This window comes from Hevea brasiliensis, chromosome 6 (assembly GCF_030052815.1).
Source record: "Hevea brasiliensis isolate MT/VB/25A 57/8 chromosome 6, ASM3005281v1, whole genome shotgun sequence".
NCBI lineage: Eukaryota > Viridiplantae > Streptophyta > Magnoliopsida > Malpighiales > Euphorbiaceae > Hevea > Hevea brasiliensis.
Window position 1 is genome coordinate 99,773,375 of NC_079498.1, and position 24,565 is coordinate 99,797,939.

A 24,565-nucleotide genomic window follows, 5' to 3' on the forward strand; every position below is an offset into this window, starting at 1 on the left:
TTCAATCAACTTCAAGTTTCCTGCCATTTTTGCCTCCAAAGAGGACATCTCACTGAACCTAGTTCTTGGAAATACACCATTACAAGAACGTTAACATGGACAAATCACATTTGATTCAATTAATTTACAACCGTGGTGGCAGGGAAAAAAAATTCCAGTGATGATTTGCACACATTCGAATCTATGAAGGAAATAGTCATATGAAAAAAGAATGATCATGAAGAACACGAATGTAGCTGCATATTCCATCATCATTGTTGAGAATGCAGGGCAGGAGGAAGAGGTTCTGTTACTTTTAGTGACCCTCCAAGCTCGTGAGGTACAAGAGGAATGAGTGAATGCAGAACATCTGTTATCAGCGGCCTATAACTCGGTTCCTGTTGTACGCATAATACTGCCACCGCAGCTACCTGCTCAATGATAATTTATAATTCAACTAGTAAAAATAAGCACAAAAATGACAGTGTTCTGTTACGATGTATGTAATGTACCTGATATAAGTGCTTTAAATCCATAGTATCCTTGATAACAGGGTCCACAATATGAGGAAGCTTTGATCTGTCAGTAAGCTGAGGCATGGCCTACATGTCAAAAATGGGAGTACAGTTAAGCTCCACAAGCCTGGAATCCTAATAGGGATGACCTTAGAGGTGACAGCTACACTTGTTTTAAAGGAAAATTACCCATGTTACCATAGACAGACATTGATCTTCTGAAATCATTTCCACTGGCTGTCTTCCCATGAGTAGCTCCAGAAGAACAACTCCAAAGGCATAGACATCACTTTTATCAGTTAATTTACCTGGACAGCTCCAAAAGCATATATGATTAGGTCTCACAATTCATCAAAGAAAAAAACTAAATGCCAGAGATATTTAACTTGGAATCCTCAATCTTGCAGCATCAAAGAGTAGAAAAAATATTCGTTATAAAAACCAATGTTCTCAGAAAGGAAAAAGGATGGGCCTCCTTCTTTCTCTTCAAATCATATGGATGTGTTTATAAAGGACTTAGGCCAGTCACCATATACTTCTCCTTGAATTCATTGTCAACATTCTTATAAACAGCAGAATCATAGCAATACATGCCTCATTCAACAGCTCTCACTTGATTCTTTAGGAATATTTTCTTAGTTTCAGTAGCAAAACAAGCCTAAAGGACATGGTACTAATTGATTTTACAAGCTTTCTTGATCCCACAGCAAATTGGATGGGCATTCTCAAAGAAATTTGAATATCATTCTAACTGCAGAAACACATGTTAGCTTCATTATAACCTCAATGATGAATGATGACAACAAATTAATGCTATTCTAGGTCAAAGAATTAAATACAGACATAAGGAGTTGTATTTGAGGAATAGAAAAATTATCTGTATTCTGTACATTATGAACTTAACTAAGCAAACAGATTATGTAAAGAAAAAGAAAGCAAGAATACTCATTTTCAATCCTTTAAAAGTAGGAATTGCGGAAAAAGATCATGCCACATAAACTTTTTAAACATTTGGTACATTTTGTGACATCACGTGGACCACTGGAATTCATAAAATGCCTTTCCCACAAACATACTCCTATGTCAAAAACATCTATAACATAGAAGCATTTCAAGTCCAATTCTCATGATGGCGCCAGAACAAAGATTTCTATCAGGAGTGATCTATTTCATGTGATGGAACGACAATAGCACAAGCAATGAAACAGAATAAAAGTTCTAACCTTCACAGCATTATAGACAATTTTAACATACCTTCCAAAAGGTACTCTGGGGCAACATAACCTAAAGTTCCTGAAAGCTTTATGTTTTTCTTTTCGATTCCGGAAGTTACAGCAAGGCCAAAGTCTGAAAGCTGAACAAGAACTCAATGAAGGAAATAATTCTAGTTGGCATCATAAAAAGTAATAGACATGCACAGGTGAGGATCGAATTACTTGTTAAGCTGTTATATATATCTTTTACCTTGGCATTGAAGTTGGAATCCAGAAGAATGTTTGATGACTTTATATCTCTATGGACAACAGGAGGATTGCAATGCTCGTGAAGGTACTCTAGTCCCCTGGTCAACGTCAAGTCATCAATCCCGGTGACCACTAGTTAGCACAACATTTTCTTTGGAAAAGAAAAAGAGAAAGAAAGAGAATAAAGTACAAAAGGCAACAAATAAGCATTGCACTTGCCTTGCAACATTAACAGCAATTTTCATACGGAGAGGCCAAGTTAATGCTGATCCATGTGTTGGTCCTAAAATGTACATCAATAACATCAATAAGCAAAAGGATTTATAAATTCACATCTTTCATTGTTTTTTCTTCTAAGGAAGTATACCATGCAATTGACTTTCCAAAGACCCATTTTGCATTATTTCATACACAAGAAACTTCGCTTCACCATGAATGCAGTAACCCAAAAGAGAAATTATGTTCTGATGCTGAATTTTTGTCAACCACTTCATCTCATTCTGCACTTACAATTGAAATTGGAAGAAAGAACCTAATGAGATTTCATACACCCAGCAACGGATATTCAAACCAATTTCAGCATGACATTACCTCAAATTCTCTTTGTACATCCTGTCCTGTGCCCTCCAGTTTTTTTACTGCTGCAACGAGTTTGTCATTGACATGAGCTTTGTAGACACGTCCATGACCACCTTCACCCAATAAATTATTTTCCTGGAAATTGTTTGTTGCAGCTTCTAACAACTGATATTCCATCACAGCAATGGAACCCTTCCTACTAGCCATCTTCAAGGAATTAAATTTATCCAGAATTGGACTCAAGGAATGCCCATTTCCAGCATCTTAACATTGAATTAAACAAATAAACAGAAAATTTTGGACACATCAGCATAACTGTGGTTAATTGTTAGCAAGGAAAAGCTGTAAATCAATGTGAAAGTGACAGAGAATATACCAAAATTTTGTTTGCCTTTGGAGTTAGAGTTCTTAGAGCTTTTCATTCTGTGGATCCAGAAACACGACAGAAACATCAAGATTCCTCCAAGGACAGAAGAAGCAACAATTAGAGCTATGAGGATTCTCTTGTTCAAATCTTGGTGGTGCACTATTTTTACCATAGGAGCCACAGGCGGTCCTGGGTAACCAGGAAAAGAGCATTAACAAAATATATTGCATATTGGAATAAAAAAAATAAAAATAAAAAAAAAAGAGCTCAAAAATATCATCACAAGATAAAAAAGATTCAAGGAGGAAAGATAATGATCTTTGCAGCAAATTATGAAAACTGAATAAAATATAGATCTCAAATATTTCCAGGAAAGAATAGAGAAATGCATTTACCAAACCAATAAATTATATTTAACCTACAGAATCAACCAACAAAAGTAGTCCCTTTACCATCTGCTGAGACACTGCCTGAAGAAAAGGGAAAAAAGAAAATAACACACAATTTCATGGTGCTCCTTTTTTTTTTCCTTATTGCAAAGTCGAATGGTATAAAGTTAAATTCTGGTGCACTTTGCATTCTATTGGCTCCAAATTGTAGGATCTCTTTCTTCTCTACATTTACCCAATAACCAGAAACTGCAGAGACTGAGACGAAATCTACACTAAATCGAATGATTGCACTAGAGTTTGAATTTGAATAGCAAAACAAAGCAAAGCCATTTACCCATTACATCAAATAAAGCATACATTTATGACAAAAATAAAAGTAAAGGTTCAAGATTCAAAACCCATAATGTAAATCTCCATGAAAAAAAATACCAAATGACCATAGTTGACATACCTGGAGATTGAGCTTCCATTTTTGCAGAAAAGAGTGAAATAGGTTCTTTCCTAGCAAGAAGGGAAGGTCCAGAAATGGGAGAGAGTGTGGACTCAGGTCTGGCATCAAGCAAGAAAAACAAAAATGTGCTAGACAATGCCCATATGGGCAGAAACAGTGCAAGAAGATTCATGTCCCGTTTCTTTAGAAAGACCGAAGGTTCTTTGGTGTTTTAATCAAACTTAAAACTTTGATTTTGCTTGGCTATATTTTTATGCTTGCAAGAAAGGACAAAAGACTGTTGCAGAGAAACCAAGAAAGCAGAAAGCACTTTCCTTTTTTTCCCTTAGAACTCTAAACCAAGAGTTTAACCTGTAGTGAAGTTATGGAAGGGGGACAAGTGGACATCAAATCATGTGGTTTATTTAAAATTTGAGAGAGATGTGCTTGCTTAAAAGATGTTGCCATATTAGTTGGAAAATTCTTATCTTTGTAAGTTTATGATAATCCTTACAATTGTTTGGTCATGTCTTTATTTTTCAGATTTTACAATTATAAAGATGGTTTTATATAAATATTATTAATTAAAATTCATTAATTTTATAAATTATATTTGTGAAACATATGATCAATCCCATATTATAATAAAATTTAAATCCTGGATTTTTTAAAATGCTATTAATTAATTACTAATGGTTCAATCAAAAAGATAATTAATCATTTTAAAAGTTTTAGTAGTAAATTTGCACTAAATCATGTGATGACACAAGATAAACAACAAATAAAATGTGAATAAATTATTTGATTGGTAAAGGTAACGTTCTTTTAATTGTTAAAATAGAGTGGATTTTAACTTATATTCTTCCTTTATTATCATATCATTTCAACTTTAATCTAATAATTTCATAAATAATTTTTTTTATTATTAATTCTAATTGAAATTTGAATTTAAAACTTCACAACTTTAAATATCATTAAATTAAAATTTATTTCCTTATTTAAAAACTAAAATTTTATTATAATTCAATTCAATTGATTTTTTTTTGTAAATTTTATGTTTAAAATTAAAGAATTTAATTTTTTTTATTTTTTTTGAAATAAATTATTTTTTAGAAAAAATTAAATGAATTCTCACACAATTATGTTTGATTTTTATTATTTTTAAAATAATTTTTTTAAGTTTATCATTTCAAACATAAAAATTAATAAAAAAAATTAAATTAAATTTTTACAAAATTTTAATTTTTTAAATAGGGGATTAAGAAACTATTTATTCTATAAATGAGAGGAAAAATTATAAAATCTTGAATGCCTTAAAAATTATTCATTCCATCTTTCATTCACATCATATCAAATGAAGCGTAATAGTCAACAATTGGCTTGACATGCAGGCAAGGCAAGAAAAATGTGATTACCTGCATTTTGGGTTGCATTCATATCTTTATGATTGTGATAGTTTTTCCTTTTTTTCCACTTTCTCTTAATAATTATTTTTTATAGTTCTTTTTCCAATTTCTCTTAATAATTATTTTTTTAATATTTTGTTATAATTTTTACCAATGACATTAATCACAAATATCATGTGAATAATATAGATAGAAAGCCAATAATTATTTTTTTTCAATATGATCAAAAAAGGAATGAAAATATATAATGAGAAAATGGGAAAGTGGGATTGCTCCATGTATCTATAAAATTGAAGGCAAGGGCTGAAAATGGAAAGGAGTTGAGATGGCTAATCATCACTTGATTAGTCATTTTCAAGCTATATCGTCAACCCCTTTGGATATGGCTATACAGAAGACGACACAAACACTCCATAATTAATCTTTAGTAGCCCATTGGCATTAATCAAGCATTGACTCTTCACTAATCACATGCTCCCCTTTTATTCTTCCATGATTAAGGACCTTAATTTGGTACAATTTGTTGTTTATCTAAAATAAAATTAGCACCGAATTTCAAAATAAATAAAATTATCACCGATTTCCGTGTTAGAACATTATTATTATTATTATTATTATTGATAGTTATCCAAGTGATAATTTAACTAATTGGGTTGTTAAAATTCCTTGATAATCATTAAAATTATTAATTTTTATATTATAAAATAAATATAATATTAGTAGAAAGAGAGTAAGAATTCGAATATAACTTTATTAAGTGGTTGATATATATATTTTTAGTTATAAGAGCAATCGGGTAGGAAATATATTATTATTTTTTTCGTCGGAATGAGAGTTTATTATCATTGAAATATTAATATATTAACGTTTTGATTAATTATAATAGTGAGTAACATAGAGGAAAAGGATAAAGAAAACATGCAAGGTCAGATCTTGTTGGTGTACCAAGATAATAAGGACAACCATGTTGTAAACTTTGAGCCCTGTGTTTTCATTTTGTTTATATATAAATTTCCCAGTTTAATGTATTGTAGTTGATGATTAAGGAATTATCTTTGAAAAAAATGGTGGGTTTAACAGAAAAGACAAAGACATTAGACATGCCTCTCAATTCCATGGCAGTGAAGATCTTGGCAAAAGATATAGCTCTCAATCATGTGGGATCTCATTGTCCAAATAAATTATTGGCTAACTTTAACTTAAACATTATTCATATTTGCTAGAGACAGTGACCTTGGCATTGTGCATTTTTTAGTTGGTTCAAGACTCAAGACTGATCCCTTTACATTTGCAAGCTATTGCTGGTTTTGGGCTGAGAGCTATGAGCCCATGACCCATGTGAGACCTTGCAATTGCTTGTGTTAGCATGTAGACTTATTACGATTCATTTGGGTTGCGGATTGGCAATTGGCAGATCACTGCGCAGGCTTTTTTAAATTCTCAATCTTGAGTAGCTAACTCGGCCTTACCCAATATCTCTAACTCAGCAGCAACATTCATTTTTAAATTAAATTATATCGAAACTTTTATATAACGATACAAAATTTTAATAAGAAAAATCAATGAAATTTGAGGGTGTAATACTAAGGCGGCAACAATGTTCAGTGATTTGCTAAAGCACTTGGGGATATAATATTATCCATTTTCTCAGTCGCCGAGACTGAGAGAAATAAATGTTTGCACAGAGGAGCGGCCTTCCATTCAAACAAGGAAGAGCATGCCTGCCGTGCCAACTCCAGGGCATTTATACATGATTCTTTCATCTTGTCAAAAATGGCACATACAACTAGGCAACTCTACTCTTGTGTAGAAGAAACTCTACTCATAACCCATTTCGTCCACCTTTCAACTACTCTGTTTCTCCTGCCTAAATTTAACAAGCTCTCTTGAAACTCGTAAATATTAGCTGGCCTTTCTTCACTCTTATCTCTTACCATCTTCTGCAAATATTAAATGCACATTTTCACCATAATTGGGTTCATTTATAATCTAATATAACAATTAACAAAAATGGTATTACTATATAATAAGTGTGGCCATGCACGAGTTATGAACAAGAACAGCAAAATAACCAAGCTCTGTGAGCGAAACATCAGACATGAAGGTAAAACTAGTGATTCTGATTCTCTTCTCACTGCTTTTGATTACCCATTCTCTCGCTGAGGCCACTGCTTATCAGAATGGTAAACAACCAGAAGAAGAAGAAAAAAGAAGACAGAGAAGCAGAAGGAGCAGAGGCAATAGATCAAGAAGCCGCCATGGAAATAGACCGTCTCGCTGTGACCCATTCTTTTTATACCTATTTGATACGTGTGGCCGATGGCCTTTCCCTACTTACCCTTCGCCCGATAACCCATTCAACCCTACACCAAGGCCTTCCCCTCCACGGAGGCCTCCACCTTTGCCACCACCTATTGTGCCTTCTCCTCCTCCAATTCCACTACTCCCATCTCCACCACCACCATTAGTAGTGCCATCGCCACCTCCCCTTGTCCCATCACCACCTCCTTTAGTTCCATCCCCGCCACCTTCATCTCCACCTCTTGTAGTTCCATCACCTCCGCTACCATCTCCGCCACCACCTTGTCCTCCACCGCCATCTCCCCCACCACCGTCTCCACCCCCGCCATCTCCGCCACCACCTTCTCCACCCCCGCCATCTCCTCCACCACCATCCCCGCCCCCGCCTTCTCTGCCACCACCACCGCTAGTTCTATCTCCACCCCCTCCATTGTTTCCATCTCCTGACATGCCAATAATATTCCCACCATCGCCACTAGTCCCTTCACCACCCCCACCTGAACTGGTACCATCACCAATAATTCCATGGCTATCACCCCCAGATGATGCCTCTCCAGCACCGCCTCTAGTCCCAGCATTTGATCCACCAACACAACCGGATTTACCACCATATTTAACGCCAGCACCACCAGTATTCCCAATATTTGATCCACCAACGCAGCCGGATGTACCACCATATTTTACGCCAGCACCACCACTATTCCCAATATTTCCTCCGCCAACAGAACCAAATTTACCACCATTTTTAACTCCAGCACCACCGCTCGTGCCAATGTTTGATGCACCAACACAGCCAGATATACCACCTTATTTAACGCCAGCACCACCGTTGGTGCCAATATTTGATACACCACCACAGCCTAATATACCACCGGAGTTCACACCAACACCACCACTAGTCCCGATATTTGATGCACCAACACAACCAGATATACCACCGGTGTTTACACTAGCACCACCACTAGTGCCAATATTTGATCCACCCCCTGTGGTGCCTGAAATACCTCAGAATCCAGAGAAATTAGAACCATTCAGTGAGCCAGTGCAGCCATTGACACCAAGGCTTCCTCTCTTACCTCCCGTTGAGCTTTCAACACCCTCTCTTGTGCCTCCGTTAGAGAGCTAAAAGGTTATCCTTAGCGTCTTTTTTCTTATTTATTTGATTCCATCTAGAAGTGGACTCTAAAGCTCATCGTTTAGTTGTTTGTCTTTAATCATACTCAAATGTTCACATGAATAAGCAGAAAAAGGGTGGCCATGCATGCTAGCTCTGTTGATATATATATATATACACACACACGTATATTTTACTCGTGTGAGTACATTATGGTTCTGTATGCAGTCAAGCATATGTATTTAGTAACTATATTACTATCACTTCTAAATCATCCAAAAAAATCAATTTATAGACTTATTTTCATAGTGGACATTTTTTTTTCTCTTGGTTTTTTTTCTTTTTTTTTCAAAGATAAATCAAGAAAGCCCTATTCGGGCAACAAGCAAGATACATGCTCAACTTGCTGCAGAGGGTTACAAAGGAAGGATTTATCTCTAAGCAGCTTTGAGTGCTTGTTATTAGACCAAGCTCATAGACCGTGGAGGTTGAAGAGATAATATATGCATATAGACTAAGTTATTAAAATGCAAAATATAAATAAAGAACACAATATATTAAATGAGATGATTTTTTTTTTATTTGTAAATTTAATTAAATGTAAAATTAAGTCTAATATGATATAAAAAATAGTAATTAGAATTCCATAGAAATATTAAATGTAATAAAGTAAAATAAAATAAATTTTAAATAAATTAAGTAATAATGAAATTAATATTTATTTTTATTCACTACAAAAAATAATCAGTTTTGTAATTGATTATTGCAACGATTGAAATGGGTTGCTATTAGTAATCAATTTTACAACAACTTTGTGATTTTGATTTTTTCAATAAAATAATTAATTTTAAAAAAATTTAGGAACAGATTCAAGAATCGATTTTTAAATCAGTTGTTATTAGCAACCGATTTATAATTAGTTGTTAAATCGATTGCTAATAGTAATCGATTTATGATTAATTGCTAAATCGATTGCTAATTAATATTAAAAAAATCATAAATATACGATTAGTAATTAATTTTAAAATTGATTTCTAAAATCTATTGCTAATAACAACCAATTTTAAAAATAGTTGCTAATAGAAACCGATTTAGGGAATCGGTTGTTAAATTGAAAAATTATTTTAATTGACTCTAGAGTTAGCAACTAGTTGCAAAAATTAATAACGGATTTGCAATTAATTATTATTTATAATCAATTTCTTGTCGGTTACTAATAGTAACCGATTTTTGCAACCAATTGTCAATCGGCTGCTAAATTTTTTCCTTCAAAAATTTTTATTCAATTTTTTTTTCTTTTTTTTTTTATTTACAATCGATTTGCAAATCGGTTGCTAACGGTAACTAATTTTTGCAATCAATTTTTCCTCAAAAAATTCTGACCTAATTTTTTTATTTTCCTTTTTTGATTTGTAATTGATTTTTGTAACCGATTTTGCTATTGATTTTTTTTCTCTAAAAATTCCCACTCAATTTTTATTTTTTTTATTTGCAACCTATTTTTAAAACCGATATTTTCTCCAAAAAATTTTCACTCATTTTTTTTTAATTTAATTTGCAACCAATTTATAAATCGGTTGCTGTAGCAACTGGTTTCTACAATCGATTTAAATTGGTTGTTATTAATAATCGATTTTACAACTAATTACGAATCAGTTGCAAGATTCCCCCTCCCCTCCCAAAAAATTTCCATCCAATTTTTAAAAGAAATTAATAACCAACAATTAGTTGCTAAAATCAATTGTTAATTCGCTTATATAAACTATTACTCATTTTCTTTTCTCACTACTCATTTTTTTTCTCTTTTCTTCATTTTCTTTATCTTCTTTTTTATTTTCATTTTTTTTATTTATTATCTTTTCTTTTCTAACATATTTTCATTATCATTTTTTCTTTCTAACCTATTTTCTTCATCTTTTTTTTTTTCTAATCTATTTTCCTCTTCATCTTTTTCTTTCTTTCTCATTTTTCTCATTTTTTATTTAATTTATTTTTTTACATAAAATAAAAATTTTTGTACAAATATATTTTTTGTTAGTAAATTATTTGTAATATTAATTTATTTGTTATTATATATATATATGTTAAGTTTTTTAGTAATTTGTCTTATAAGTATATTTTTATATTTAATTTTTTGTTAATATTTTTTATAATAGTTATTATTAGTATTTTTTTATAATATTTTTATATTAATTTTAGTACTAATTTTCATTAATAATTTATTTAGTATTTTTTGCAAATTTTATTTATTTGAATTTTTTTTGAAATTTTAATTTTTTAATAATTTTTTTAAATTAGCAACTGATTTTTCATTACTAAATTAATTATAAATAGCAACCAATTTACAAAATAATTATAAAATTACAAAATTAAAGACATCAAATTTTTTGCATCTAATTATGTTATTTAAATTTTTAAATCCGTTGCTACTAGTAACTAATAGTTTTTTTTATCAAAAATTTTATTTTTTAAAAAATAATTAATTTAATAACTGATTTAGTTGTTGATTGCTGTTTAGTTGTCGGTTGCTATTTACAACCGATTTGATTGTTGATTACTATTTGCAATAAGGCTTATTACAATCGACTGAATGGGTTGCTATCGATTAGCAACTGATTTTAATGGATTAGTGACTGATTCGGTCGATTACTAATCCTATTTTTTTTTTAGTGATTTATTATTACATAATTTTTTCTTTTTTAATAATAATTTTAATTTAATATAATTTATTAGTAATATATTAATTTATAAAATAATTAATTGTATAACATATATATAAATTTAATTCTAATATTTATGGGTGGTGAATTGCTTGAGGTTTTGGATCCCATGGCCAATCCATAAGAGCATAGTGAAGTTTTTTAAGCAATGAAAACAATAAACCTATCTCTGTGTGACTTTGGTGAAATATAGCATGCATTGCTTGAAAATTGCTTGTTCTGCTCAGACCGGACCAGCGGCCATGGCTACTTGTTGGGAGATGTTAGAATGGAGAGAACAAACTTAGGGGTGGAAGAATTTATGGTGGACTTCTTGATCAATCCCCGAACCAAATCTCCATAATTGGGTGGGAATAACTGTTTCGACTGATGAATGTCTCAAGAAGGCTGCCTTATGTTGTCCCAATAATTACAGGTGCTTGTAGCTATTGTTCTAGCTAATAATACAAGTGCTTGAGATTACAAGGCCGCGTTACGTTGTCCCAAATTACAAGTGCTTGAGATTAGCTATTGTCCAAGCTACTATTACAAGTGCTTGAGATTACAAGGCTGCATTATGGCCTGCGTCGCTTTCTTTTCTGTTTTGCCGGCTCTCATGGTTAGGGATGACAACTGGTTGATGGGTTTGAGATGGATTCAGTTGTGATAAGTTCGGTTGTACATATTGAATATTCACTACTCAAATTTATTTATATAAATATTTAATTAAATATAAAATATATATTTTTTATTGTAATATTTATATATTTTTATATATTTTATTTTATATAAAATAAATTTAAATATTTTATAAAATTATTAAATTTTTAAAATATAAATTATCAATAAAAATAAATTTTTATATTAATTATTAATTAAAAAATATATAATAAATTTAAATATTTTTTAATAATAATAATTAAATTTAAAATGAATTCAGATAATTAATAATAAATTTTAATTAAATTTAATATAAAATTAAAATTTAAAAATATTAATCAAATACAAATTCAGGTATGATATTTTCGTAAATATTTTACCGGTTGTAATCGCTAGTCATGGTTTCTGATTGGATGCCTGTCTAACCCTAAGGTTAAGCCTTGGGTCTGTTTCTTCTTGTACTGGCGCGCTGGGACTATTGGCTACTAATCTATCAAAGTGTTTGGGCTGTAGACCATGTAATTCTGCTGCCAAATAATAAAAAGACCAAATGATTAAAAAAAAAAAAAACTAAAACTTTACACTTTTTTCAATTATAGTTTTTTTTTTTTCTAATTTTAGTCTAATTTAAAATTTTAATACTGATTATGGTCTAATTTCAAATTAGATAAAATGAACGTTGATGCAATTATTGATGTGAAAAAATATCATTTTTTTTATATTGTTGAAGATGTGACATGAATCTTAATTTGTTTATTACATTGTTGCTGTCATGACAATACCCATTGAAAAAAATATATTAATTCGAAAAAATATATTAATATTATATATGTTACCTATTAACGTGATGTAACTTTGATAATAAAAAAAATTAATATTTTCTCTCTTTTTTTTAATTATATCTAATTTTATAGATTTATTTTATTTATAATTAGTTGATTATTTTTTACTTAATTTAGTTAAAATTAATATTTTATTATTTGATATAATTATAAAATTAATATTTATGTTATTTAATATAATCAAAAAAGAAAATTCCCATCTCTCTCTTTATATTTTTTCGATATTTATAAAATTTATTTATGAAAATAAATAACCTTTTATTTAGAGATTTTTTTAGAGAGAGATAGAGAGTTGTGTGGAGGGTGTATATATTATGGGATGACATTAGGTGAAAGAGAGAGAGAGAAAAAAAGTAGAAAAAAAAAGTAGGTGAAGGGATATTTTTAATTTTAAATAAATAAAATTTTATTTATTTTTACAAAGAAGTTTCATAACTAACAGTGGAAAAAAATGAGGGGAGAGAAAAGAAAATTATTTTTATTTGTTATATTAGATAATATAAATATTTATTTTTAAAATTATATTAAGTAATAAAATATTAATTTTTTATTATATTAGAACAAAATTAGTTAAGTGATTATAAATAAAATAAAATTATATAATTAATCATGATTGATAAAAAAATCAATGTCACGACCCAACCTATGGGCCGGACAGGTACTAGGACCTAGGCCAGTTTAAAACCCTCGAGGCCCGTAGTAAGCCTAACTATTCCTTAACCCAAATCTAAGGCCCATTTGGGCCCAATTTCAAGAAATAAACCGGACAGAGTCCGGCCATAAAATGGACCTTTCAACGGGGAGTTTTTGACTAACTCGACCTGTAAACATAATATATAATCAAGTGGGGAGCTCAGCTCACTCTCCACATACTCATAACAACATAAAATAAATAGGAGCTCAGCTCCCTCATCCGGTCCATCAACATGCATAAAATAATAAGTTTACAAGCCCAAAATAACACTTTATATTACAGACCCAATTCAAATAAATATTTCTAACACATGAGGAAATTCTAAGAGTTAACAGGTTTATACAAAAATTAGTAAACGACCTGCGAGGGAGAAAAGCAGGTTAACCTCAAAAATATCCTCCTGTGGCCTGGAAAAATATTGAACAGGAGTGAACGTTCGACTCAGAGAGTAAAATATCAATTTTAACCATAATCTCTATAACTATCTAAAACTAATGCACCATGTAGAGTGAAATGCAATATCAGCAATATTATCACATCATAACAATAAAAAGGTAATTTGGAGCACTCACACACCCAGTAATATCAATCATAATATATGGGAGCTGATCCCCTATACAGCCCTCTTAAATCCAACCTGTGCCAGCGAAGAACTCAAGTCGGACTTTCGCTTAATAAACCAAATCGGGGTCCCAGCGAAGAACTCAAGCCGTGACTACCCCAAAGGACCGGGTCCCAACGAAGATCTCAAGCCGTGACTACCTGTCCTATCCATAGCCAACACCACATCTCACGCACGCCAACGCACGCACACTGCTTCAAATTACCACAATAACATCCATGGCACTTTAACAGTTGTGAATGCAACATAAAACGTGCCTAGAGTTTAACTACATAGATATATATATATAAGTGATGCATGGGCATACTTGAACATATAATAATAGTGAAATTACAATTAAAATTAATATTTTACTCACAGACTTGACAGCGGTCACTGTGGCGGCTAGGCGGAGGAAGAAGGCTGTCCCGGCTCACCTGACAATTTTATTACAATTATTTAGTAAATTTGACTCAATACAAACTACGAAAAGACCAAATACGTCCTAAGTCGTGCCGAAAATCCGGCAGAGTCTCCCCTATACCTAGGACCTACCCAACCTGCAAAATGGCTCAAAACGCACTTCTATATTCACAAATCATACACGCACAACTCAATCTCATCACACAGCCCCTCCTGGGCCCATCCAAACAGTCATCAATATTTACCCAAAAATAATAAATTTAAAAATTAGGGGTGTTACATTCTTCCCCCCTTACAGAAAATTCGTCCTCGAATTTCACACAAGGCAGAATAAAGTACAGGATTACACATTAAACAGATAAGGGTACTTGCTACGCATGTCCCATTTTGACTCCCAGGTGCACTCTTCCACTGACTGGCTCCTCCACAAAACCTTAACCATAGGGATCTGTTTAGATCTTAACTGCCACACTTGGTAGTCCACTATGGCTACAGGTTGCTCCTCAAACGTCAAGTTCTCTTTCAGCTCTATTACATCTGGTTGTAACACATGGGAAGGATCAGGAATGTATTTCCTGAGCATGGAGATGTGAAATACGGGATGAACGTGAGAATGGTTGGGTGGTAGTTCCAACCGGTAGGCAACTGCTCCAACTCTATCAGTAACCTCAAAAGGTCCAATATACCGAGGTGCCAACTTGCCTTTCTTTCCAAATCTCATGACTCTCTTCATTGGAGAAACCTTCAGGAATACATAGTCGCCTACTGCAAACTCTACAGCCCTGCATGCAGTGCATAACTCTTACGCCTCTTCGAAAGCTATATTCAATCGTTCCCTGATTAAAGGAACTATCTCTGAAGTGTACTGCACTAGGTCTACATCATGCACCTTCGCTTCTTCCATTTCCGTCCAACACAGAGGAGACCTACACTTTCTTCCATATAGTGCCTCATAGGGTGCCATCCCTATGCTGGAGTGATAACTGTTGTTGTAGGCAAACTCCACCAAAGCTAGCTGATCATCCCATTGACCTCCAAAATCCAAAACACTCATGCAAAGCATGTCTTCCAGTGTTTGGATTGTCCTTTCGAACTGTCCGTCTGTCTGAGGGTGGAAAGCAGTACTAAAGTTCAACTGTGTGCCAAGTGCCTCCTGCAACTTCCTCCAAAACTGAGAAGTGAACTGGGGCCCTCTGTCAGATATTATGGAAGCAGGAACTCCATGCAATCTGACTATTTCTCGAATATAGAGTCGGGCGTACTGTGCCACAGAATATGTAATCTTCACAGGCAAGAAATGTGCTGATTTGGTTAGGCGGTCTACAATTACCCATATCGAATCATATCCTCGCGTGGTATGAGGCAACCCAGTCACAAAATCCATGGTAATCATTTCCCACTTTCATTCTGGGATAGGGAGCTCTTGCAGCTTCCCTGACGGTCTCTGGTGTTCAAACTTCACCCTCTGACAAGTCAAGCACTTGGACACAAAGTCTGCTATGTCTCTCTTCATGCCATTCCACCAATAGCTATCTTTCACATCATGGTACATCTTGGTGGAGCCTGGGTGGACATTGTACAGTGTATAGTGTGCCTCTCGCATGATTTCATTTCTAAGATTGTCCACATCGGGCACACATATCCTAGAACCTTGCATAAGGGCGCCATCATTGGCAAATCCAAACTCACCACCTTCACCTTGCTGTACTCTTTCTATGATCTTCATCAATTGTTGGTCTCTGTGCTAGGAGACTCTAACTCTGTCTCGCAAGTCTGGCCTCACTGAAAAATGAGCTAACAATACCCCCTCATCTGAAAGATCTAGGATTAAACCTTGATCCATCAACTCATGTACTTCCTAAATCAACGGTCTCTTCTCTATTGAAATGTGTGCCAAAATGCCAGAAGATTTTCTGCTCAAAGCATCTGCTACTACATTGGCCTTCCCACGGTGGTACTGGATGGTGCAATCATAGTCCTTCAGAAGCTCCATCCATCTCCTCTATCTCAAGTTTAAATCCCTCTGTTGGAAGATGTACTTCAAACTCTTATGGTCAGTGTATATCTCGCACACTTCAACATACAGGTAGTGTCTCCAGATCTTTAGTGCAAAGACTACAGTCGCCATTTCCAAATCATGGGTGGGGTAGTTTTGCTCATGCCTCTTCAGCTGCCTTGAAGCATAAGCCACTACCTTTCCATTCTGCATCAAAACACACCCTAAGCCAACTCAGGAGGCGTCACAATACACGGTATATCCTTCACCACTCATCGGTAGTATCAATACCGGGGTGGTGGTTAGACACTCCTTAAGCTTCTGAAAACTTTCCTCACAGTCATCTGTCCAAATGAATGGAATATTCTTCCGAGTCAACTTAGTTAGGGGAGCCGGTATCCTGGAAAAATCCTGCACAAAACGCATATAGTAGCCAGCTAGGCCCAGAAAACTTCGCACCTCAGTGAATATTGCAGGCCTAAGCCAATCAGTTACAGCTTCAATTTTCTTGGGATCCACTTGAATACCTTCACTAGAAACCACGTGTCCCAAGAATGAGATGCTTTCTAGCCAAAATTCACATTTTGAAAATTTGGCATATAGCTGGTGCTCCCTCAAAGTCTGCAACACCATCCTCAAGTGCCACACGTGTTCTTCCTCGGTCCGAGAGTATACCAAAATGTTATCTATGAATACGATGACAAAATGGTCCAAAAATGGCTTGAACACCGGGTTCATCAAGTCCATGAAGGCTGCTGGTGCATTAGTGAGTCCAAAAGACATCACCAAGAACTCATAATGACCATATCTTGTCCTGAATGCCGTTTTGGACACGTCCTCATTCCTTATTCTCAACTGATGGTAGCCAGATCGCAGGTCTATCTTGGAAAAGAATCTAACCCCTTGGAGTTGATCAAACAGATCATCGATCCGAGGAAGTGGATACTTATTCTTCACAGTCACCTTATTCAGCTGTCTATAGTTAATACACAACCTCAATGACCCATCCTTCTTTCTCACAAATAGAATAGGAGCACCCCAGGGTGAAGTGCTCGGACGTATGAAAACCTTGTCCAAAAGCTCCTGTAGTTGATCCTTTAACTCTTTCAATTCTGCTGGTGCCATCCTGTAAGGCGACATTGATATGGGGTTTGTACTCGGCACAACATCAATGCAAAATTCTATTTCCCTTCCTAGTGGCAACCCTGGAAGCTCCTCAGGGAAGACATCCATGAATTCTCTGACAACAGGAACATTTTCCATATTGACACCTCCGACAGATGTATCTCTCACCAATGCCAAATACCCTTGACATCCATGCCTCAACATTTTCTTAGCACTAATTGCTGATACCAAATTATATGGAGCCACGCTCCTGTCACCGTTAAAGCTAAACTCTTCCACACTAGGTATGTGAAAATACACCTTTTTGTTCCTGCAGTCTAAAGTGGCTATAATGAGTTGCTAACCAATCCATTTCCAGAATTACATCGAAATCTATCACTGGTAGAGGAACAAAGTCTACTGGGAGGATCTTTTTATCCACTACTACTGGGCTACCCGGAAAAATCATATCTACATCTATGTTGTCACTAAGCGGGGTAGCTACAGACAAAGGGCATTCTAAAGTTGTAGGGTTTTTACCCAACCTCATGGCAAACACAGGGGAGACAAACGAGTGCGTAGCACCCGGATCTATCAAAACACGAGCCTCATAGGAACAGACTAGAAGAATACCTGCCACAACTGCATTGGAAGCCTGAGCATCCTGGTGGGTCAGGGTGAAAACCTAGCTTGACCCCTACCCTGAGTAGCAGAACCCTGATACTGACTTCTACCTCCTGATCTACCTCCAAATCCACGTCTCCCTTGTCCTCGGCCCTGTTGGCCACTGAACTGACTGCCTGCCATGTTGGAAGCATCAGGATACAACTGACGAGGAACATTTGCAACAAAACCCTGTGACCCCATCTGTGGCTCACTGAACACGGGGCATTCCCTAGCAAAGTGACCTGGTTGGCCACACCTGAAGCATACTCCTGAATCCATCATACAAGGTCCTGAATGTCCTCTTCCACACTGTGCACAAGGTGCCAAGGAGGATCCTGAACCAGACCCAGAACTGCTGTACCCCGAACTGTGACTACTACTGGATCCGTACCGTGGTCTGAACCCTCGAGGTTTGTGTCTAAAACCACTCTTATTGTTCCTACTTCTTCCTCTGTAATTACTCTGGCTACCACTATTCGGAGCACCCATGTGGGGAACACCTAAAGAACCCTCTGCTCTATTTTTCTTTGCTCTTCCGCTGTCATCCATAGCATAGCTAATTTCAATCTGTCTGGCTCGATCAACCACCACATCAAAAGACTGATCAGACATCATGGCTAGGTTTGCATACCTCCTATCAAGCCCCTTTAGGAATCTCTTCACCTTCATAGTTTCTGTAGCTACTGCTGTAGGGGCATACTTGCTCAGTTCCAGAAATTCTGTAGCATATTCATCTACAGATCTGCCATTCTGTCTTAAGGCCTCAAAGGCCCACTGCTTTTGATCTCTGAAGCTCTCTGGTACAAACCGATTGATGAACAGTTTCACAAACTGAGTCCACGACAAACCTTCCATTCGAGGTAATAAGTAATCATTCATCCATTGTCTAGGCATAGGCCCCATGACATGCTGCATACACTCTATAAGTCTTCTGTCAGTCAACTGCAATTCTGTTCCTGCCTGTCTGCAAGAATCCAAAAACCGATATGCATCGTCTGACACATCATAAGTACTAGGCACCAACTTCTTGAAATTGATTATCTGTTTATAAGGTTCTCCTCTTAGTGCGGTGGACTGCTGCTGCTGTGGAGGGTGGATCATATACTGTGCCATCATATCGATGGTCCTCTGCAAACCAGCTAGAGTAGCTGCCATTGGGTCCATGGGACCCTGTGCCATAAAAGATTGATCCTTAACTTGTGGTAGCTGCTCTTCTGCTTGAGCAGCTCTAGGCCTCCTACCCCGCCTCCTCGGAGCAGGCGCCTCATCCTGTGCTGACACCTCGTCAGGCACGTCTGGTTCTGGTGCAGTGGCAGCTCTCCTACTTTTACGCATTTTCCTGAAATTCAGCAGCATTGGCCCACAAAATTCAAAACAGCATGTTACACAGCTCTATAGACTCATATTTATACATAATTATATGAAGCAGAATGTATAAGCAAAGATGACAATGCAAGACGAATGTGGATGTTATTTTCCGCATGTGACTCCTAGTAGACTCTTCCCAACCTTTAGACAATTTTTCCCTATGAATCTGGAGCCTAAGCTCTGATACCACATTTGTCATAACCCAACCTATGGGCTGGACCAGCACTAGGACCTGGGCCAGCCTAAAGCCCCCGAGGCCCGTAGTAAGCCTAACTATTCCTTAACCCAACTCTAAGGCCTATTTGGGCCCAATTTCAAGAAATCAACCGGACAGAGTACGGCCATAAAATGGACCTTTCAACGGGGAGTTTTTGACTCACCTGACCTGTAAATATAATATATAATCAAGTGGGGAGCTCAGCTCACCCTCCACATACTCATAACAATATAAAATAAATGGGAGCTCAGCTTCCTCATCCAGTCCATCAACATGCATAAAATAATAAGTTTACAGGCTCAAAATAGCACTTTATATTACAGACCCAATTCAAATGAATATTTCTAACACATGCAGAAATTCTAAGAGTTAACAGGTTTATACAAAAATTAGTAAACGACCTGCGAGAGAGAAAAGCAGGTTAACCTCAAAAATATCCTCCTGTGGCCTGGAAAAATATTGAACAGGAGTGAGCATTCGACTCAGAGAATAAAATATCAATTTTAACCATAATTTCTATAACTATCTAAAACTAATACACCCTGTAGAGTGAAATGCAACATCAGCAATATTGTCACATCATAACAGCAAAAAGGTAATTTGGAGCACTCACACACCCAGTAATATCAATCATAATATATGGGAGCTGATCCCCTATACAGCCCTCTTAAATCCAACCTGTGCCAGCGAAGAACTCAAGCCGGACTTTCGCTTAATAAACCAAATCAGGGTCCCAGCGAAGAACTCAAGCCGTGACTACCCCGAAGGACCGGGTCCCAGTGAAGATCTCAAGCCGTGACTATCCATCCTATCCATAGCCAACACCACATCTCACGCACGCTAACGCACGCACACTGCTCCAAATTACCACAACAACATCCATGGCACTTTAACAGTTGTGAATGCAACATAAAACGTGCCTAGAGTTTAACTGTCACACCCTACTCCTCGTAAGATGTAACATGTTCCCATAGTACACCTAATGAATTACCGTACTTCACCTACCGGTAACCCATTAAATATACTATAAGGGATTTTAAAACAATTTTCTTTCATTTTGGAATTGATGGGTAAAATTTTTTTTTTTCAAATATTAAAAACCTTTATTTAAAGTCCAAACATAAATCAAATTTTTGGATATTTAAGATTTTCTCAATTTTTACAAAAATTTTGGTAGAGTGTCGTCTGTATTTTGAGAAAACTGTTCTTCAAAACCTGAAAATAAAAACACTCACAATATTTTTCTCAATCACAACTTCATTTGCAACCACCAAATTTCAAATCAACAACAATGGCAACACTTCAACTCAAAATCCAAATTTCAAATCAAAAATTAATAACTCAAAATATTTCATAAACTCATGCACATTGCATTTTAAATATTTAATTTACATTCACTATTAAATTTACAAACACAAAATCTCAAAAATAATATTATTATAATTTTATCTGTACAAGTGCTCAAACTACAGAGATACATATGCATACTATCATATTTACATCAAACTAAACTACCAGGGTATAGACAATACCCGTACAGAAATTCTTCAACCGTGCTCCTCTCATTGTGTGACTCACTCTCTTTGCTATGTCCTTTTCTCTATCAGCGACAACAAGTTAAAGCTATAGCTGAGTATAAAGATACTCAGTGGTGCACAATAAAACATAAAATGTATAATTTAAAACATTCATGAACAATTCATAATTCAAATATTTCACAATCATATTTCAAATTTTCAAATCACATTTATAACAAATCATAATTTTCAAAGCTTAATACAACACAAAATTTAATCAAACAATTTAATAAACATATTGTTGCCAAACAATAACACAACTTAGGCCATGATACAAAATTTCCGAACATGCCGTGTGTACATCACGACAAGGCAAACACCCCCACTAATCGAAATCAATGAGAGAGGTGGCTAGCTAGCTAATGAGTACTCATCCAAACTCGCCCCTCAGACTGGGAAGCCAGAGAGGGAGGAAATTGATCAAATATCAAACTCACCCCACAAGTAGATGTGGAACATATTAATATTGCCATACCAAGTGTGAATTAAAACGATTTAAAAATATGATGTTCAATTATAATTGATGCAACAATTAAACAAGCTTCATTTCAAATCTCCATTTCCAAAGTAGGCAACACACAAATTCTCAAATAAAATTTCCAAAGCCATAACTAAATTCAAAACCATATTGTTCAAATATTCCTTACAAATCAATAAATAATTTTCATTTCAAATTTCCATTGTAAAATAGGCAACACAACATTTTCGAAATTCATAATGAATAAAACAAATTCACAATGTATAACAAATCGATTTTCATTGTGAAACTATAATTTATAAATTTTTGTGCACAAACCTGATGCGAGTCGCCTATCGGCCTTGACTCGATTCCTCGGGTTCTTTCCCGGTATTCTTTTCCACTGAAACACACAGTTTTACAATGTTTCAGTACTAGAACTTAACATAAATCCAAAATAAATTTAGCATCATTTTTACCCAGCTCTAACGTGCTAAACTCGATGTTCTTGAAATTTTGTGTTTCGGGTTACTATTCATTACACTATTCAAGTCAAATTGTTGACTTTATAAGGCTTAATAGGTATGGGAACTCCAACTTCACCCACATACCACATTTTGGTCACCAAACTTGTTGGTTTTGGTCCTTTTCTCAAAACTTAGGTCTTTTAGGCAAAATTGTCAAATTTTCAGTTTTAGTGTCCCTAATTATACTGTTTCATTGGTCAGTTTACTGTTGGAATTTGGCAAAACTTTCTTCATAGAAAATGTTCCTTATTGTCTTAAGTTTATTCTCCTTTTTGAATCACTCCAATTGGAGTTTTCTAGAGAGAGTTATAGCCATTGAAACTTTACTATTCATATGACAATTCTACAGTCCTGCAGATTCAGTGACCCAACTTTGCTCAGTAATTTGATTTGGTTAATGGCATAATTTGGGTTTATATTTCTCATGAAAGTTTTAGGTCTATATCTCATCTAACCACTAGTAAAATTTCAGGTCATTTTGACCTGCCTAGCTCGAGTTATGACCAAATGAACAAACACTGTTCATTTGGTCAGTTTGTGCAGAGGCAGACTGTGATTTCTCAACTTTGGTCAATTTGTTCACTAGGTTTTAGTCACTTTTTGGGCATACTTCCTAAATGAAAATTGTGTCATTTAGTGCCTATTTTCATTCCCAAGTGGTCCCATATCAATTGAACTTGTAAAATTTCATTTTTATTGACTTTTGGTCATGCTTCATACCCAATCCGAATTTGACTTTGATTCAAACCATTCCAACACACTTCATTAGGTCACAAATGACCATTTCTCACTTCACATTAGGTCAAAAACACCATTTATAAGTTTCTCACATTTTTGGTCTCTAAACCCTAAGTGCAAAACCCTAACTTCCATGTTTAGTTCATTTATTGAATTATAAATGCATATTTAGTTCTCATTCACTTATTCTCACTTAACCACTTTCTAATTTGCATCAAATCACCCATTTCAAACATAAATCCTAGCTGGTTGAACTCATATATAGTCCCTCAATAATTGTTTGCTTTCCATTTAAAGTTAATTTCTAACTTACATCAAGTACTTAAACAAAAATTCAATAGATAATTTGAAGAATTTGTCACTGACCTCTTGTGAAGTTTCCCCAAGCTTCAATTTCCCTTTTATTTTCCTTCAAATTTCCTTCTCAATAGGCTTGTCAAGATCCAAGAACAAGTTTTATTTAGGAAAATTGTGGGATTTATGGGGTTGATTCAAGCTTTAAAAGCTTGAAATTAAGTAGCCATGGAGGATTTAGTGAGAAAAGGGAGAGAGATGAGAAGCTACGGGAAAACAAGGAGAAGAAGAAGATAAAATTTGGCTTTTCAATTTTGTTTTTAGTCTTTAATTTGACTTAGTCAATTAGTTAATTAAATTAAAATTAATTATGAGGTCATAGTTGCATCATCATGATGATGTCATCAATTGCTTTAACTTTCTTTTTCATTTTCTTCTTCTTTTTTTTTTCTATTAGTTCTTTAATTTAATTCCCGACTCCGAAATTTTCTTTTATCTGATTTTATTTGACAGTTAGGTCAAGAGTCAGCTCTCGAGATCAATTAACCAAATTGCCCCTCGCCGATTCAACCCGATTTGCAATTAATTTCATATTTCTTCCGGCTCCCTGACCTAATTATTTGATTGGCTTAACAGTTCTTTTTCGTGATTTTCTCTTTTCCACTATGTTCATAAGGGTCCTAAGGACCGCGGCGTCACATTTTACGGTTCGAAATTTGAATTTAAATCGACTTCGCAGTCGTTCCCGATAAGGTCACCCATCACTGTGACTCTCGGCTCGTTTAATCTCTTATGTTCTGTTTTTCTTATTTATACTTAACAAATTGGCAATTACTAATTATTTGTATTTATGGCTTCTTTAGTTATTTTAAGTGTAGTTCTAATCCCCTTAATTGTCCGGACCGACTCCGGTTACCGGAACAGTATAATTTACTAGACTATGCAAATAGGGATGTTACATTAACTACATAGATATATACATATACGTGATGCATGGGCATGCTTGAACATATAATAATAGTGAAATTACAATTAAAATTAATATTTTACTCAGGACTGATCCTTTGTGGCCATTGTAGGGCGGAGGAAGAAGGTCATCGCCACACGACAATTTTATTGCAATTATTTAATAAATTTGACTCAATACAAATTACAA

The 24,565-nt window shown here is 34.9% G+C and overlaps 2 protein-coding genes across 2 annotated transcripts; one reads left to right on the top strand and one right to left on the bottom strand.

Moving 5' to 3' along the window:
- On the bottom strand, positions 1–4,108 carry LOC110662519 (probable receptor-like protein kinase At1g80640). The gene is made up of 10 exons (XM_021821492.2): positions 3,747–4,108; positions 2,913–3,092; positions 2,549–2,799; positions 2,325–2,457; positions 2,177–2,240; positions 1,959–2,055; positions 1,749–1,848; positions 684–802; positions 492–581; positions 1–410 (listed from the first exon to the last, which is right to left on the bottom strand). The coding sequence occupies exons 1-10, from the start codon at positions 3,916–3,918 to the stop codon at positions 252–254; spliced, it is 1,365 nt and encodes a 454-aa protein (XP_021677184.2). The 5' UTR covers positions 3,919–4,108; the 3' UTR covers positions 1–251.
- A 3,055-nt stretch (positions 4,109–7,163) lies between these two features.
- On the top strand, positions 7,164–8,694 carry LOC110662623 (leucine-rich repeat extensin-like protein 3). The gene has a single exon (XM_021821671.2). The coding sequence runs from the start codon at positions 7,230–7,232 to the stop codon at positions 8,556–8,558; it is 1,329 nt and encodes a 442-aa protein (XP_021677363.2). The 5' UTR covers positions 7,164–7,229; the 3' UTR covers positions 8,559–8,694.
- Positions 8,695–24,565: the final 15,871 nt, after the last annotated feature.